Source organism: Oncorhynchus keta, chromosome 5 (genome assembly GCF_023373465.1).
Source record: "Oncorhynchus keta strain PuntledgeMale-10-30-2019 chromosome 5, Oket_V2, whole genome shotgun sequence".
Classification (NCBI taxonomy): Eukaryota; Metazoa; Chordata; class Actinopteri; order Salmoniformes; family Salmonidae; genus Oncorhynchus; species Oncorhynchus keta.
Genome location: NC_068425.1, coordinates 29477370 through 29496025, shown reverse-complemented (window position 1 = coordinate 29496025; position 18656 = coordinate 29477370). Strand labels below are relative to the sequence as shown.

General features: G+C 47.7%; 1 protein-coding gene across 6 annotated transcripts in view; it reads right to left on the bottom strand.

Moving 5' to 3' along the window:
- The window catches only part of gprc5ba (G protein-coupled receptor, class C, group 5, member Ba), a 17593-nt gene extending 5334 nt beyond the window's left edge, over positions 1-12259 (bottom strand). For 2 of the 6 annotated variants that reach the window (XM_052519439.1, XM_052519438.1), the window contains exons 1-3: positions 2087-2107; positions 604-1629; positions 154-281 (exon numbers count right to left, since the gene is read on the bottom strand). In XM_052519439.1, coding sequence (XP_052375399.1) covers positions 154-281; positions 604-1627 — 1152 coding nt within the window. In that variant the 5' untranslated portion in view covers positions 1628-1629; positions 2087-2107. Of the gene's footprint in view, positions 1-153; positions 282-603; positions 1630-2086; positions 2108-12126 lie in introns of those variants that run through there. The other 4 variants (XM_052519440.1, XM_052519442.1, XM_052519441.1 and 1 more) reach the window with 4 other exon arrangements.
- Positions 12260-18656: the final 6397 nt, after the last annotated feature.

The following is an 18656-nucleotide window of genomic DNA, read 5'->3' as shown; positions in this document are numbered from 1 at the left end:
GTGTAAATGTGTGTGTGCTCACTGCCCAGGTGAGTGAGAGTATGTTTCTATATATGTGTAAGTGTCTACACTGCTTTCTTGCTCAGGATCATAATCCGAGTTTTAATAGAGGTTGTGAATGGATGTGAAGCGTGGTCAGATGTGTAAACGTACAATATGAGAACTCACCGCTCCCCCATTCAGGATCATGGTCATCTCAGTGGGCTGGTACACGTTGCTGCGGAAGGGGGCACTGGGTCTGGGCGCTGTGTTACCATTATGATGACCTGCACTCCTCAGACCTGGCACAGCAGAGGAACAACGATATTCTCTTATTCTCGTCTGCAAACACATTCATTCATCCATTCTACATTAAGATCGACACAGGAACAGATGCCTAATCTGTACTTTTAACACACGTGCTGTACAGGTACTGTTTGTACCACGACAAGAACCACTGCTCTTATGGAGTTCTTTTTAACCCAGTATGGTAATATCACTATGTCACTATGTCCTACATCCAACCCCATACACAGAAACATGCATGTAAAACCTCAGCAGCGCTGTACTGACCTTGTAACCATGAATTTTAATACACATTTGAAAGTCAAAGTCTCTTGTTACCTGCAGTGTTTTCGTCAAAGCCGTAGCCCTGGTTCTCCGGAAACTGCCTGTGTGAGAGGGGGATGTCCTCGTCGAAGCTGGTCTCCCTCATGCGGGACGGGGCCTGGGACGTGTCAAAATAGTCAGGGGCGGAGGGTTGTGGCGGGGAGCAGAGACAGGAGTGTGCCTCGGGCACGGCGTGGAACAGGAGGAGGAGCCAACCCTGTGCCACCAGTGCTATTGCCAATGCTGGATCATCCCAGTCCGGGGACCGCCCCAGCCAGGCGTTACCGTAGAGATAGAAGCCCACCCAGGCAACCCAGAGGAGGAGGGACAACAGACAGGCGGAGAGGAGCCAGACCGCGTTACAGCGCCACTGCCGGGTCTTCCCACAGAGAGCGAAGGAGGCCGCCCCCAGCGCGGCTAGCAGTAGCGCAAGCACATAGCTACAGGCTAAGGAGAAGTCCAGAGGCAGGTACTGGCAGGCCGCTCTGCCCTCCCTGAGCACCGTGAGCAGGAGCCACTCGGCGGCGATGATCCCCTGGACGGCGCTCAGCCCCAGGGCCAGGCCGGTCAGAGTACAGCCCCCCGGGCTCCGGCGCTCGCTGCCCAACCTCCGGAGCCGCACACCCTGCACCAGCAGGCAGGAGAAGCACAGGGCGAAGAGCAGTCCCCAGAGGGCACGGCGCAGAAGACACAGCTGTTCGTCACGCTCAATGAGGTAGGCGAAACTGAGGCCGAACAGGCCCAGGATGCCCAGGAGCAGGAGGAGAATGGGTCCCACGCCGCTGCGCTTCTCCGCCTCGCTCACGTGGTGTAGTCGGCAGAGGATGATCAGGCCCAGTATAATGGCAGCCAGGGCGCCGCCGGCCGCTGCAGATTCGACCGCCACGCCCCAAACAGAGTCCAGGTCGCAGAGGAGGGTGTAGGGGCGCACCAGGCCCCAGCCACACCCCCGGGGCACTGCCAACGAGTCCTCATCAGGGTCCTGGGAGGAACCACGCTGGACCACGGAGAGGAGGAGGAGGACAGGGAAGAACGCCATCTCTAAGAGGAGGAGGGAGGAGAGAGGGTAGAGAAACAGTCATTTCTGGATCAAAATGTGCAAAGTGAAACAAAATGTGACAAGTAAATCGTCTACTGTAAATCTGGCTGTGTTTTTTTATGAAACACAAGTGATCACTGTGTATGTAGATGGAAGCGTTATCCAACGGCACACACACCCACACCCACACCCACACTTCCTGTATCCGCAACAACAGGAGCACAGTGACTCTCTCCTTCCATCCTGTACACGGCCAGAGGTCAACACACAGCCAAGAGGCTCCTTACCAACATCACACACTGATAGCTTCAACATACGTACACATACACTGACTACACCAATGCATGCATGCACACACACCCACACAAATGCATATAGACACACACAGAATGATGAGCATTAACTAGATATTTCCAGAACAAGAGCATTCAAGTAAACAAACCATTCATATGGCTTTACCATGAAGCTGAGAGTCGGAGGTTGGAAATGTACTTGTTTTGAAAGGAGAACATTGAGTTACCGGTAGTCTTTATAACATCAGTATCCACAGACAGAGTCATACTCAGAGGAAACACTGCTCACTGTCTGAGCGGACGCGGGAAGGCATGTAGAATCATATCAGTGGAGGCTGGTGGGAGGAGCTATAGAAGGACAGGCTCAATGTAATGGCTAGAATGGAATTAATGGAACAGAGTCAAACATCAATCAAATTTCAAATCAAATCAATCAGCCGATGTCACAAAGTGCTTTACAGAAACCCAGCCTAAAACCCCAAACAGCAAGCAATACAGGTGTAGAAGCACGTGCTTTCTATATGTTTGATGTGTTTGACTCCGTTCCATTGCCTCCATTCCAGCCATTACAATGAGCCCGTCCTCCTATAGCTCCTCCCACCAACCTCCACAGGATCATATATATATCAGAAATAGAAGAACAGGGATCCTCCTGTCGAGACAGAGGAGCTGACAGCATCATGTTGTTTAGGTAAGACACTGAGACGAGGCATATTGCATAGGTAAAACACACACCCACACCCACACCCACACACACATTTAAAGTGAAGATCTTCAGAAAGCACTGACAGCCAGAGTAGGGCAACTGAGGAAATCAATATCACCTCACAGTGACTGTCTGTTTCTCCATCACATTAACTCCCTATCCCATCCTATCCTATCCCATCCCATCCCATCCCATCCCATCCCATCCCATCCCATCCTATCCCATCCCATCCCATCCTATCCCATCCCATCCCATCCCATCCCATCCCATCCTATCCCATCCCATCCCATCCTATCCATCCCATCCCATCCCATCCCATCCCATCCTATCCTATCCCATCCCATCCCCCATCCCATCCCATCCCATCCCATCCATCCCATCCCATCCCATCCCATCCCATCCCATCCCATCCCATCCCATCCCATCCCATCCCATCCCATCCCATCCCATCCCATCCCATCCCATCCCATCCATCCCATCCCATCCCATCCCATCCCATCCCATCCCATCCCATCCCATCCCATCCCATCCCATCCCATCCATATCCCATCCCATCCCATCCTATCCCATCCCATCCCATCCCATCCTATCCATCCCATCCCATCCCATCCTATCCTATCCTATCCCATCCCATCCTATCCTATCCCATCCCATCCCATCCCATCCCATCCCATCCTATCCCATCCCATCCTATCCTATCCCATCCCATCCCATCCCATCCCATCCTATCCCATCCCATCCCATCCCATCCTATCCCATCCCATCCCATCCCATCCTATCCCATCCCATCCCATCCCATCCTATCCCATCCCATCCTATCCCATCCCATCCTATCCCATCCTATCCCATCCCATCCCATCCTATCCCATCCCATCCCATCCCATCCATCCCATCCCATCCCATCCTATCCTATCCCATCCCATCCTATCCCATCCCATCCCATCCCATCCCATCCTATCCCATCCCATCCCATCCTATCCCCGTCCTATCCCATCCCATCCCATCCCATCCCATCCCATCCTATCCCATCCCATCCCATCCTATCCCATCCTATCCCATCCCATCCTATCCCATCCTATCCCATCCCATCCCATCCCATCCTATCCCATCCCATCCCATCCTATCCTATCCCATCCCATCCTATCCATCCCATCCCATCCTATCCCATCCCATCCCATCCTATCCCATCCTATCCCATCCCATCCCATCCTATCCCATCCTATCCCATCCCATCCCATCCATCCTATCCCATCCTATCCCATCCTATCCCATCCCATCCCATCCCATCCCATCCTATCCCATCCCATCCTATCCCATCCCATCCTATCCCATTCTATCCCATCCCATCCTATCCCATCCCATCCTATCCTATCCCATCCCATCCCATTCTATCCCATCCCATTCTATCCCATCCCATCCTATTCCATCCCATCCTATCCCATCCCATCCCATCCCATCCTATCCATCCCATCCCATCCCATCCCATCCCATCCTATCCATCCTATCCCCCATCCTATCCCGTCCCATCCCATCCCATCCTATCCCCCATCCCATCCCATCCTATCCCATCCCTATCCCATCCCATCCCATCCCATCCCATCCCATCCCATCCCATCCCGTCCCATCCTATCCCGTCCCATCCCATCCCATCCCGTATCCCATCCCATCCTATCCTATCCCATCCCATCCCATCCTATCCCATCCTATCCCATCCTATCCCATCCCATCCTATCCCGTCCCATCCCCCTTTTACGAAGTCGTTTTTTTGGGTCGCCGGCTGGGATCCATTCCGTTGTCCTGGGTGAAAGGCGGAACACAGGATCCGCTTTGCGAAAGTCATATTCTTGGTCGTATTGATGGTGAGTTGACGCTGTTCTTATGTTCAGTAGTTCTTCTCGACTGTATGTGATGACCTGGGGTACTAATGTAAGAAATAACACGTAAAAAAAAAAAAAAAACTGCATAGTTTCCTAGGAACGCGAAGCGAAGCGGCCATCTCTGTCGGCGCCGGAAGTACCTATAACATCTCATCCTATCCCATCTCATCCTATCCCCTTCTATCGTATCCCCTTCTATCGTATCCCATTCTATCGTATCCCATTCTATCGTATCCCTTCTATCGTATCCCCTTCTATCGTATCCCATTCTATCGTATCCCTTCTATCGTATCCCCTTCTATCGTATCCCCTTCTATCGTATCCCATTCTATCGTATCCCCTTCTATCGTATCCCTTCTATCGTATCCCATTCTATCGTATCCCCTATCGTATCCCATTCTATCGTATCCCATCTCATCCTATCCCCTTCTATCGCATCCCCTTCTATCGTATCCCATTCTATCGTATCCCCTTCTATCGTATCCCATTCTATCGTATCCCCTTCTATCGTATCCCCTTCTATCGTATCCCATTCTATCGTATCCCCTTCTATCGTATCCCATTCTATCGTATCCCATTCTATCGTATCCCATTCTATCGTATCCCCTTCTATCGTATCCCATTCTATCGTATCCCATTCTATCGTATCCCCTATCGTATCCCATTCTATCGTATCCCATTCTATCGTATCCCCTATCGTATCCCATTCTATAGTATCCCATTCTATCGTATCCCATTCTATCGTATCCCCTTCTATCGTATCCCCTTCTATCGTATCCCCTATCGTATCCCATTCTATCGTATCCCATTCTATCGTATCCCCTTCTATCGTATCCCATTCTATCGTATCCCATTCTATCGTATCCCCTTCTATCGTATCCCCTATCGTATCCCATTCTATCGTATCCCATTCTATCGTATCCCATCCTATCCCATCCTATCCTATCCCATCCCATCCCATCCCATCCCATCCCATCCCATCCTATCCCATCCCATCCTATCCCATCCCATCCTATCCCATCCCATCCTATCCCATCCCATCCTATCCCATCCCATCCTACCCTATCCCATCCCATCCTATCCTATCCCATCCTATCCTCCTATCCCATCCTATCTCACCCTACCCTTTCCCATCCCATCCTATCTCATCCTACCCTATCCCATCCTATCCTCCTATCCCATCCTATCTCATCCTACCCTTTCCCATCCTATCCCATCTCATCCTACCCTATCTCATCCTACCCTATCCCATCCCATCCTATCTCATCCTACCCTTTCCCATCCTATCCCATCCTACCCTATCTCATCCTACCCTTTCCCATCCTATCCCATCTCATCCTACCCTATCTCATCCTACCCTTTCCCATCCTATCCCATCTCATCCTACCCTATCCCATCCTATCCTATCCCATCCTAACAAAACAAACACACATGAACGAAACAAATACACACAAGACGATCCCTCATAAGTCTCTAAAGAGACAACGAACACACTGTAGGATCAGTATGTAAGGCTGTCTCTAAACTCACAAACACACACGCACATTCACAGTGACACACCAGCCTGTTTTTAAACCAGCCTAGTAACAATCAACAACATCTGTCCGTTCCCTTCACAACACATCACACTCTGACCTTTCAGACATACTTCCCTATCTGCCTCATACAGTCAATAGCACTGCATTCATTTTAAACCATCACCACGTGTCACTCTAACACACACAACCACACAAATACAACACAGACCCTACACAACCCTTTCACTCTGTTCACACTATCATGCCCACCCAAACCAAACTGTGTTGGCTGACATAACAACACAGACCCTACACAACCCTTTCACCCTGTTCACACTATCATGCCCACCCAAACCAAACTGTGTTGGCTGACATAACAACACAGACCCTACACAACCCTTTCACCCTGTTCACACTATCATGCCCACCCAAACCAAACTGACTGGCTGACATAACAACACAGACCCTACACAACCCTTTCACCCTGTTCACACTATCATGCCCACCCAAACCAAACTGTGTTGGCTGACATAACAACACAGACCCTACACAACCCTTTCACCCTGTTCACACTATCATGCCCACCCAAACCAAACTGACTGGCTGACATAACAACACAGACCCTACACAACCCTTTCACCCTGTTCACACTATCATGCCCACCCAAACCAAACTGTGTTGGCTGACATAACAACACAGACCCTACACAACCCTTTCACTCTGTTCACACTATCATGCCCACCCAAACCAAACTGTGTTGGCTGACATAACAACACAGACCCTACACAACCCTTTCACTCTGTTCACACTATCATGCCCACCCAAACCAACCTGACTGGCTGACATAACAACACAGACCCTACACAACCCTTTCACTCTGTTCACACTATCATGCCCACCCAAACCAAACTGACTGGCTGACATAACAACACAGACCCTACACAACCCTTTCACCCTGTTCACACTATCATGCCCACCCAAACCAAACTGTGTTGGCTGACATAACAACACAGACCCTACACAACCCTTTCACTCTGTTCACACTATCATGCCCACCCAAACCAAACTGACTGGCTGACATAACAACACAGACCCTACACAACCCTTTCACTCTGTTCACACTATCATGCCCACCCAAACCAAACTGACTTGACATAACAACACAGACCCTACACAACCCTTTCACCCTGTTCACACTATCATGCCCACCCAAACCAAACTGTGTTGGCTGACATAACAACACAGACCCTACACAACCCTTTCACTATCATGCCCACCCAAACCAAACTGTTCACACCCTATCATGCCCACCCAAACCAAACTGTGTTGGCTGACATAACAACACAGACCCTACACAACCCTTTCACCCTGTTCACACTATCATGCCCACCCAAACCAAACTGTGTTGGCTGACATAACAACACAGACCCTACACAACCCTTTCACCCTGTTCACACTATCATGCCCACCCAAACCAAACTGACTGGCTGACATAACAACACAGACCCTACACAACCCTTTCACTGTTCTGTTCACACTATCATGCCCACCCAAACCAAACTGACTGGCTGACATAACAACACAGACCCTACACAACCCTTTCACCCTGTTCACACTATCATGCCCACCCAAACCAAACTGACTGGCTGACATAACAACACAGACCCTACACAACCCTTTCACCCTGTTCACACTATCATGCCCACCCAAACCAAACTGACTGGCTGACATATTGTCTTTGCACATTGTCCTTTTTAGCATGGTTCCTGCAACTACAGAATGTTGGATGTGTACACAACCCAGCTCAGTGCAGTTTGGTTAGGCTCAGTAATGGGAAAAGCCCTGTGGTTAGCCTTAATTAGGTCTGGCTCATGGAAATAACCTGGGGTCGCTGATAGTGGTGGTGGGATCCAAAAGAGAAAAATACACCATTTTGGATTCATGAATGTTGGCATTAAACCCCTCCATCAGGGTGTTGGTTCGCTCCAAGGCAGCTTAGACTAATTCAGATTACAGACAGCTTTATGAGTGTGTCGAGGATATCTGGTGCAGCAAGGCTTCCAGCCACTGTCTTTATCTGTGCTATGCTATATCTGAGCTATGCTATATCTGTTCTATGCTATATCTGAGCTATGCTATATCTGTTCTATGCTATATCTGTTCTATGCTATATCTGAGCTATGCTATATCTGTTCTATGCTATATCTGAGCTATGCTATATCTGAGCTATGCTATATCTGTTCTATGCTATATCTGTTCTATGCTATATCTGAGCTATGCTATATCTGTTCTATGCTATATCTGTTCTATGCTATATCTGTTCTATGCTATATCTGAGCTATGCTATATCTGTTCTATGCTATATCTGTTCTATGCTATATCTGAGCTATGCTATATCTGTTCTATGCTATATCTGTTCTATGCTATATCTGAGCTATGCTATATCTGTTCTATGCTATATCTGTTCTATGCTATATCTGAGCTATGCTATATCTGTTCTATGCTATATCTGTTCTATGCTATATCTGAGCTATGCTATATTTGTTCTATGCTATATCTGTTCTATGCTATATCTGAGCTATGCTATATCTGTTCTATGCTATATATGTTCTATGCTATATCTGAGCTATGCTATATCTGTTCTATGCTATATCTGAGCTATGCTATATCTGTTCTATGCTATATCTGTTCTATGCTATATCTGAGCTATGCTATATCTGTTCTATGCTATATCTGTTCTATGCTATATCTGAGCTATGCTATATCTGTTCTATGCTATATCTGTTCTATGCTATATCTGAGTTATGCTATATCTGTTCTATGCTATATCTGTTCTATGCTATATCTGAGCTATGCTATATCTGTTCTATGCTATATCTGTTCTGTTCTATGCTATGCTATATCTGTGCTATGCTATATCTGTTCTATGCTATATCTGTGCTGTGCTATATCTGCGCTATGCTATATCTGTACTGTGCTATATCTGTTCTATGCTATATCTGTGCTATGCTATATCTGTGCTATGCTATATCTGTTCTGTTCTATGCTATGCTATATATGTTCTATGCTATATCTGCTCTATGCTATATCTGTGCTGTGCTATATCTGCGTTATGCTATATCTGTACTGTGCTATATCTGTGCTATGCCATATCTGTGCTATGCTATATCTGCTTCTAGGTGCCATTAATAGACAGTAACATAATATTTACATCAGTGGCAGTCGATGCCATTTATGATTAGGGAGGACAATTTATTGGACTTATTTATATTACAGCATATTGGATGACTGTCATTCATATTCTATTCACCCAGTTCAATGTAACAGCAATAACTTTAGGCTACTAGCCTACATAACTCACATTCTCCCTATACCCATCATGAGGTTGCTACATCCTAGCCTATGAATGAAAGTTTACAATGTAGATGCACAGGTTGATAGACAAATTGGAGTAATCAAGGGGACAGACAGTGACACATTCAATACCACCAAGGTGCATTGAAGTTCTCATGGTGGCCCAACGCCTTATTAAAACACTTTTTCATTGTTGTTCCTAACCACCCATTCATGGTCAATGTTATCCTTCATCAATTGGTTAAGGTTAGGAGTGGGAGCTGGGTTAAGGTTAGGAGTGGGAGCTGGGTTAAGGTTAGGAGTGGGAGCTGGGTTAAGGTTAGGAGTGGGAGCTGGGTTAAGGTTAGGAGTGGGGGCTGGGTTAAGGTTCGGGAGTGGGAGCTGGGTTAGGAGTGGGGACTGGGTTAAGGTTAGGAGTGGGAGCTGGGTTAAGGTTAGGAGTGGGAGCTGGGTTAAGGTTAGGAGTGGGAGCTGGGTTAAGGTTAGGAGTGGGGCTGGGTTAAGGTTCGGGAGTGGGAGCTGGGTTAGGAGTGGGGACTGGGTTAAGGTTAGGAGTGGGAGCTGGGTTAAGGTTAGGAGTGGGAGCTGGGTTAAGGTTAGGAGTGGGAGCTGGGTTAAGGTTAGGAGTGGGGACTGGGTTAAGGTTAGGGAGTGGGAGCTGGGTTAGGAGTGGGGACTGGGTTAAGGTTAGGAGTGGGAGCTGGGTTAAGGTTAGGAGTGGGAGCTGGGTTAAGGTTAGGAGTGGGAGCTGGGTTAAGGTTAGGAGTGGGGACTGGGTTAAGGTTAGGGAGTGGGAGCTGGGTTAGGAGTGGGGACTGGGTTAAGGTTAGGAGTGGGAGCTGGGTTAAGGTTAGGAGTGGGAGCTGGGTTAAGGTTAGGAGTGGGAGCTGGGTTAAGGTTAGGAGTGGGAGCTGGGTTAAGGTTAGGAGTGGGAGCTGGGTTAAGGTTAGGAGTGGGAGCTGGGTTAAGGTTAGGAGTGGGGACTGGGTTAAGGTTAGGGAGTGGGAGCTGGGTTAGGAGTGGGGACTGGGTTAAGGTTAGGAGTGGGAGCTGGGTTAAGGTTAGGAGTGGGAGCTGGGTTAAGGTTAGGAGTGGGAGCTGGGTTAAGGTTAGGAGTGGGGACTGGGTTAAGGTTAGGAGTGGGAGCTGGGTTAGGTTAGTGGGGACTGGGTTAAGGTTAGGAGTGGGGAGCTGGGTTAAGGTTAAGAGTGGGAGCTGGGTTAAGGTTAGGAGTGGGAGCTGGGTTAAGGTTAGGAGTGGGAGCTGGGTTAAGGTTAGGAGTGGGAGCTGGGTTAAGGTTAGGAGTGGGAGCTGGGTTAAGGTTAGGAGTGGGGACTGGGTTAAGGTTAGGGAGTGGGAGCTGGGTTAAGGTTAGGAGTGGGGACTGGGGATACTTCTACCTTGAGCCCTCTCTTGCAGGCAGACATGTTTCAAACCAAGGTCGAGTGTGTGTGAGGGACAGGAGGCATGCTTGAGGTAAATCCTGGGCTCAAGGCCCACAGGGGTCACTGGGGTCAGGGGTGAGAAGTCATGCCTTGACACCCGACCTGCAGCTCATACTGATTGGCTTGAGATACAAGTTGCAGCTTAACCACATATCTAGGATCAGATTACCTTACCTCCAATCCTGACCTTAACCATTAGGAGGGTGAGGAATCGCTAGATCAGTGGGCACCTGACCTGTAGCCCTGAGTGTCTGGGCAACAACAGCCCATATGTTTGCCATTGTGTAGGCCTAGTAGGTAGTTCTCCAGCTCACACATTTTGGTTCCCAAAACATTCAGGGAACATTGTTTTTAGGCTGTGGGAATGTTCTATGTTATCTGGGCTAATGTCCCAAGAGGCATTACAATCAGAAATGTTAGTTCTCAGACATTTTGGGTAAAAATATGTTGGTTGTGGGAATGTTCTGTGTTAGCTGGGCGAATGTCTCAAGAGGGTTCACAGTCATTATTTAAGCAATGCTATTTTTGCATTTTTAAAAATACAGGACTTGTTTACGCGTTTGGTGCATTGTGATTTGCCAAGTATGCCCAGGGCTCAGAGAGTACAGGTGAAACCTTAAATCCCTTTATTTCCCACCGCTGGTTACCACTGGTTTACATTAACAGCAATCAGCGCTTCCACAAGGATGAGTCAACTAAGCATGGCGTTGGCTCTATTCACACACACACACGCACGCACGCACACACGCATGCGCACACACACACACGCACACCACTGGCACAAGCACACACATACGGATGTAAGGACACACAGACAGCTCTGGGTGTTGTGTTCAGTCCTCACACAATGTTTTGTTCTGGCAGAGCCCCTGATAACCATGGTTACGCCCCATCTCTGAAAAGACAGGAGCGAGAGAGGGAGGACAGGACAGAGGGGGTTCACTCATCCCCACACAACCATGCAGACTGCTGTTTCCTCTCCCTCTCTCTCTGGCTCTGCTTTGTGACAGGGAATGAAAACCACATTGTGAGGCTGCAGTGTGGAGTACAGACTCAGAACATATAGTAACAGACAGGTAGTTTCAACACACATACAGTACTGGAGAGAGATCAAGAGTGCTGCATCACCATGCTCACTCCATTCATCCATCCATCTATCAATTCATTCATTCATTTACCCGGCTCAACCAACCATCTATACAATCAGTCTTTCAGTCGCTTCCTCTCTCACTTTCAAAGTCCCTCACTCACCTCCACACTCAGTCCCTCTCTTGTCCGTTCACTCACTCATTCCCACACTTACTTACTTACTCACTCAATCTGGCACAGATGGCTTCCACTCTGTGTAGGGCGACTGTCTGACAGGCTGGAGATGGTACACAGAGTACTGACAGAGACAACTACCCAAACACTCTCCCTCCCTCCCTCCCTCCCTATCGTCTATTTCCCTCTCTGTCCCCTCGCTATATTGTCTATTTCCCTCTCTGTCCCCTCTCTATATCTGTCTATTTCCCTCTCTGTCCCCTCTCTATATCGTCTATTTCCCTCTCTGTCCCCTCTCTATATCTGTCTATTTCCCTCTCTGTCCCCTCTCTATATCTGTCTATTTCCCTCTCTGTCCCCTCTCTATATCGTCTATTTCCCTCTCTGTCCCCTCTCTATATCGTCTATTTCCCTCTCTGTCCCCTCTCTATATCTGTCTATTTCCCTCTCTGTCCCCTCTCTATATCGTCTATTTCCCTCTCTGTCCCCTCTCTATATCCGTCTATTACCCTCTCTGTCCCCTCTCTATATCTGTCTATTTCCCTCTCTGTCCCCTCTCTATATCTGTCTATTTCCCTCTCTGTCCCCTCTCTATATCGTCTATTTCCCTCTCTGTCCCCTCTCTATATCTGTCTATTTCCCTCTCTGTCCCCTCTCTATATCGTCTATTTCCCTCTCTGTCCCCTCTCTATATCTGTCTATTTCCCTCTCTGTCCCCTCTCTATATCTGTCTATTTCCCTCTCTGTCCCCTCTCTATATCGTCTATTTCCCTCTCTGTCCCCTCTCTATATCTGTCTATTTCCCTCTCTGTCCCCTCTCTATATCGTCTATTTCCCTCTCTGTCCCCTCTCTATATTGTCTATTTCCCTCTCTGTCCCCTCTCTATATCGTCTATTTCCCTCTCTGTCCCCTCTCTATATCGTCTATTTCCCTCTCTGTTCCCTCTCTATATCGTCTATTTCCCTCTCTGTCCCCTCTCTATATCTGTCTATTTCCCTCTCTGTCCCCTCTCTATATCGTCTATTTCCCTCTCTGTCCCCTCGCTATATCGTCTATTTCCCTCTCTGTCCCCTCTCTATATCTGTCTATTTCCCTCTCTGTCCCCTCTATATATTGTCTATTTCCCTCTCTGTCCCCTCTCTATATCGTCTATTTCCCTCTCTGTCCCCTCTCTATATCTGTCTATTTCCCTCTCTGTCCCCTCTCTATATCTGTCTATTTCCCTCTCTGTCCCCTCTCTATATCGTCTATTTCCCTCTCTGTCCCCTCTCTATATCTGTCTATCTCTTCCCCTCTCAATATCGTCTATTTCCCTCTCTGTCCCCTCTCTATATCCGTCTATTTCCCTCTCTGTCCCCTCTCTATATCTGTCTATTTCCCTCTCTGTCCCCTCTCTATATCGTCTATTTCCCTCTCTCTGTCCCCTCTCTATATCTGTCTATTTCCCTCTCTGTCCCCTCTCTATATCGTCCATTTCCCTCTCTCTGCCCCCTCTCTATATCGTCCATTTCCCTCTCTCTGCCCCCTCTCTATATCGTCCATTTCCCTCTCTGTCCCCTCTCTATATCGTCCATTTCCCTCTCTGTCCCCTCTCTATATCTGTCTATTTCCCTCTCTGTCCCCTCTCTATATCTGTCTATTTCCCTCTCTGTCTCCTCTCTATATCCTATTTCCCTCCTCTGTCCCCTCTCTATATTGTCTATTTCCCTCTCTGTCCCCTCTCTGTCTATTTCCCTCTCTGTCCCCTCTCTATATCGTCTATTTCCCTCTCTGTTCCCTCTCTCGTCTATTTCCCTCTCTGTCCCCTCTCTATATCTGTCTATTTCCCTCTCTGTCCCCTCTCTATATCGTCTATTTCCCTCTCTGTCCCCTCGCTATATCGTCTATTTCCCTCTCTGTCCCCTCTCTATATCTGTCTATTTCCCTCTCTGTCCCCTCTATATATTGTCTATTTCCCTCTCTGTCCCCTCTCTATATCGTCTATTTCCCTCTCTGTCCCCTCTCTATATCTGTCTATTTCCCTCTCTGTCCCCTCTCTATATCGTCTATTTCCCTCTCTGTCCCCTCTCTATATCTGTCTATTTCCCTCTCTGTCCCCTCTCTATATCGTCTATTTCCCTCTCTCTGTCCCCTCTCTATATCTGTCTATTTCTCTCTCTGTCCCCTCTCAATATCGTCTATTTCCCTCTCTGTCCCCTCTCTATATCTGTCTATTTCTCTCTCTCTGTCCCCTCTCTATATCGTCTATTTCCCTCTCTGTCCCCTCTCTATATCTGTCTATTTCCCTCTCTGTCCCCTCTCTATATCGTCCATTTCCCTCTCTCTGCCCCCTCTCTATATCGTCCATTTCCCTCTCTCTGCCCCCTCTCTATATCGTCCATTTCCCTCTCTGTCCCCTCTCTATATCGTCCATTTCCCTCTCTGTCCCCTCTCTATATCGTCCATTTCCCTCTCTCTGCCCCCTCTCTATATCTGTCTATTTCCCTCTCTGTCCCCTCTCTATATCTGTCTATTTCCCTCTCTCTGTCCCCTCTCTATATCGTCTATTTCCCTCTCTGTCCCCTCTCTATATCTGTCTATTTCCCTCTCTGTCCCCTCTCTATATCGTCCATTTCCCTCTCTCTGCCCCCTCTCTATATCGTCCATTTCCCTCTCTCTGCCCCCTCTCTATATCCATCTATTTCCCTCTCTGTCCCCTCTCTATATTTGTCTATTTCCCTCTCTCTGCCCCCTCTCTATATCATCCATTTCCCTCTCTCTGTCCCCTCTCTATATCGTCCATTTCCCTCTCTCTGTCCACTCTCTATATCCGTCTATTTCCCTCTCTCTGTCCCCTCTCTATATCGTCCATTTCCCTCTCTCTATCCCCTCTCTCTATCCCCTCTCTATATCCGTCTATTTCCCTCTCTCTGTCCCCTCTCTATATCGTCCATTTCCCTCTCTCTGTCCCCTCTCTATATCGTCCATTTCCCTCTCTCTGTCCCCTCTCTTGCTCTCCCTTAGCTGCCACTCCTCTCTCTATTTCTCTCTCTCCATCCGTCTTGTCTTTCGCTCCCTGTGCCCCCTCTTATCTCTCTGTAGCCATTTCTGTCCTCCCCTCAGTTGAAATCTTCTATTTATGTTGAATCTGCTCCCCCTCCCCTGCTGTAAAGAGAGCAGCATTCTCATCTCTCTGACACATTTGAAGATGGGATGTGAACCATGTGCCTTACCCCCTCCCTGGCACTCTCTCTCTCTTTCTCCCCCTCAACACCCAACCACACAGTACTGCAAATCCCCTTCCTTACCCTACATCCCTCTCTTTCTTTATTCACTCGCACTACTTCCCTTTCTCAGCTCTCTCCTTCCCTGTCTCCCTCTTTCACCCAACACCCGATCACATGGTACAGCAAAACTCCTGCCTTACCCCACATCTCTCTCTACCATCCTCCCTCTTTCCTTCCCCTCTTATGCTCCCCATGCGCTCTCTACCTCCTTCTCTCCCTCTTTCTCACCATCTCCTCACGCTCTGTTTGATTTTCTTCTACCCCTCTATCTCTCCCTCTCTCTTATGTAATGGGGAAGGAGGGATCCAGAATCCAGCTATTACCAGTTCTGCTGCACTGCCTGCACTGTCTGCCTGCTTAGGCATCCTGATCCTCCTCACCGTTACAGATATGGAGGCAAGAGCTGCAGCTGAGGGATCTGTGGTACACAGTGTTGATATGTATGAATAACAATGACTACTGTTCCCACAATGCATCTCATTCTCTTTACCTCTGCACACTGAATATTTGTTACCCTAAATGTTTAGTGTATGTATGTAGAGATAAGTGTGTGTCAGTTTATAACGCACAGTGTCAAAACACACTTTTTCCACATTTTGTTATGTTATAGCCTTTTTCTAAAATGGATAAAATAAATGTTTTTCCTCATCAATCTACACACAATACCCCATAATGACAAATGAAAACATTTACATAAGTATTCAGACCCTTTGCTATGAGACTCAAAATTGAGCTCAGGTGCATCCTGTTTCCATTGATCATCCTTGAGATGTTTCTACAACTTGATTGGAGTACACCTGTGGTAAATTCAATTGATTGGACATGATTTGGAAAGGCACACACCTGTCTATATAAGGTCCCATAGTTGACTGTGCATGTCAGAGCAAAAACCAAGACATGAGGTTGAAGGAATTGTCCGTAGAGCTCCGAGACAGGATTGTGTCAAGGCACAGATCTGGGGATGGGTACCAAAAATATTCTACAGCATTGAAGGTCCCCAAGAACACAGTGGCCTCCATCATTCTTAAATGGAAGAAGTTTGGAACCACCAAGACTCTTCCTAGAGCTGGTCGCCCAGCCAAACTGAGCAATAGGGGGAGAAGGGCCTTGGCCAGGGAGGTGACAAGGAACCTGATGGTCACTCTGACAGAGCTCCAGAGTTCCTCTGTGGAGATGGGAGAACCTTCCAGAAGGAGAACCATCTCTGCAGCACTCCACCAATCAGGCCTTTATGGTAGAGTGGCCAGACGGAAGCCACTACTCAGTAAAAGGCACATGACAGCCAGTTTGGCACCTAAAGACTCTCAAACCATGAGAAACAAGATTCTCTGATCTGATGAAACCAAGATTTAAACATGGCACCACCCCTACAGTGAAGCACGGTGGTGGCAGCATCAAGCTGTGGGGATGTTTTTCAGAGGAAGGGACTGGGAGACTAGTCATGATCGAAGGAAAGATGAACAGAGCAAAGTACAGAGAGATCCCGAGCGCTCGGCACCTCAGACTGGGGCGAAGGTTCACCTTCCAACAGGACAACAACCCTAAGCACACTGCCAAGGCAACGCAGAAGTGGCTTCGGGACAAGTCTCTGAATGTCCTTGAGTGGCCCACTCAGAGCCCGGACTTGAACCCGATCGACATCTCTGGAGAGACCTGTAAATATTTGTGCAGCGACGCTCCCCATCCAACCTGACCGAGCTTGAGAGGATCTACAGAGAAGAATGGGAGAAACTCCCCAAATACATGTGTGCCAAGCTTGTAGCGTCATAACCAAGAAGACTTGAGGCTGTAATCGCTGCCAAAGATGATTCAATATAGGGTCTGAATACTTATGTAAATGTGATATTTCCATTTTTTGTAATTTCATAAATTTGCTAAAAAAATGCTTTGGCATTATGGGGTATTGTGGTCTCCCGGGTGACGCAGTGGTCTAGAGCACTGCATCGCAGCGCTAGCTGTGCCACCAGAGACTCTGGGTTCGCGCCCAGGCTCTGTTGCAGCCGGCCGCAACCGGGAGGTCCGTGGGGCCATGCACAATTGGCCTAGCGTCGTCTGGGTGAGGGTGGGTTTGGCCGGTAGGGATATCCTTGTCTCATCACGTACCAGCGACTTCTGTGGCAGGCTGGGCGCAGTGCGCGCTAACCAAGGTAGCCAGGTTCACGGTGTTCCCTCCGACACATTGGTGCGGCTGGCTTCCGGGTTGGAGGCGCGCTGTGTTAAGAAGCAATGCGGCTTGGTTGGGTTGTGTTTCAGAGGACGCATCTCTTTCGACCTTCGTCTCTCCTGAGCCCGTACGGGAGTTGTAGCGATGAGACAAGATAGTATTGGATACAACGAAAAGGGGGTAATTTATTATTATTATTATTTTTTAAATACACAATTATGGGGTATTGTGTGTAGATTGATGAGGGGGGGGTGGACTATTTAATCAATTTTATAGTAAGGAAAAATGTGGAAAAAGTCAAGGGGTCTGAATTCTTTCCAAATGCACTGTATACACTTAGGCTTTGTTCAGACAGCTCAATTTTGATATTTTTTTCCCACAAAAATTTTTTTGTTGACCAATCACATCAGATCTTTTCACATCATGTCTTTTTCAGAGCTGGTTTGATTGGTCAGCTCTCAAAAAAAACTGGTCTGCCTGTATAAACGCAGCCTTACTATCTTACTCCCCAATAGCTCTCACTGCACACTGGTTCTACGCACCATTTACACACCAATGCATCATTTACATACATAGTATACAACTTCACATCAATGTTACAATATACTACACTACAATTAATACCAACACATTGCAACTGCATTTATAAGGCCTATAAATAATGCAATTGCTCATGGCTACGACAGCAAGAACCGTCTTCAGTACCACAAGTCAAAAGCAGAAACCTACAGAGCAATCCTCTACAATTATCGTCCTCTACAATTACCCTAGACAGTGCACTACCAGATGCTGTGTAATTACCATAACCATAATTGGGTAGATGATTACATTTTCTGACTAGGATCTCTCTGAACTCACTCTCCTCTCCTCAGTCTTTTAGCAATTTTGTGATTCATTTGATATGGATAGAGATGATAAATCATCCATTTTGTGTGTTTGTTTGTGGAGGGGGGTGTGAGTATGTGCATGCGTTTAGATGTGTGTGTATATATATATATGTATGTGTGTGTGTGTTTGTGGAGGGGGGTGTGAGTATGTGCATGCTTTTAGATGTGTGTGTGTATATATATATATGTATGTGTGTGTGTGTGTTTGTGGAGGGGGGTGTGAGTATGTGCATGCGTTTAGATGTGTGTGTATATA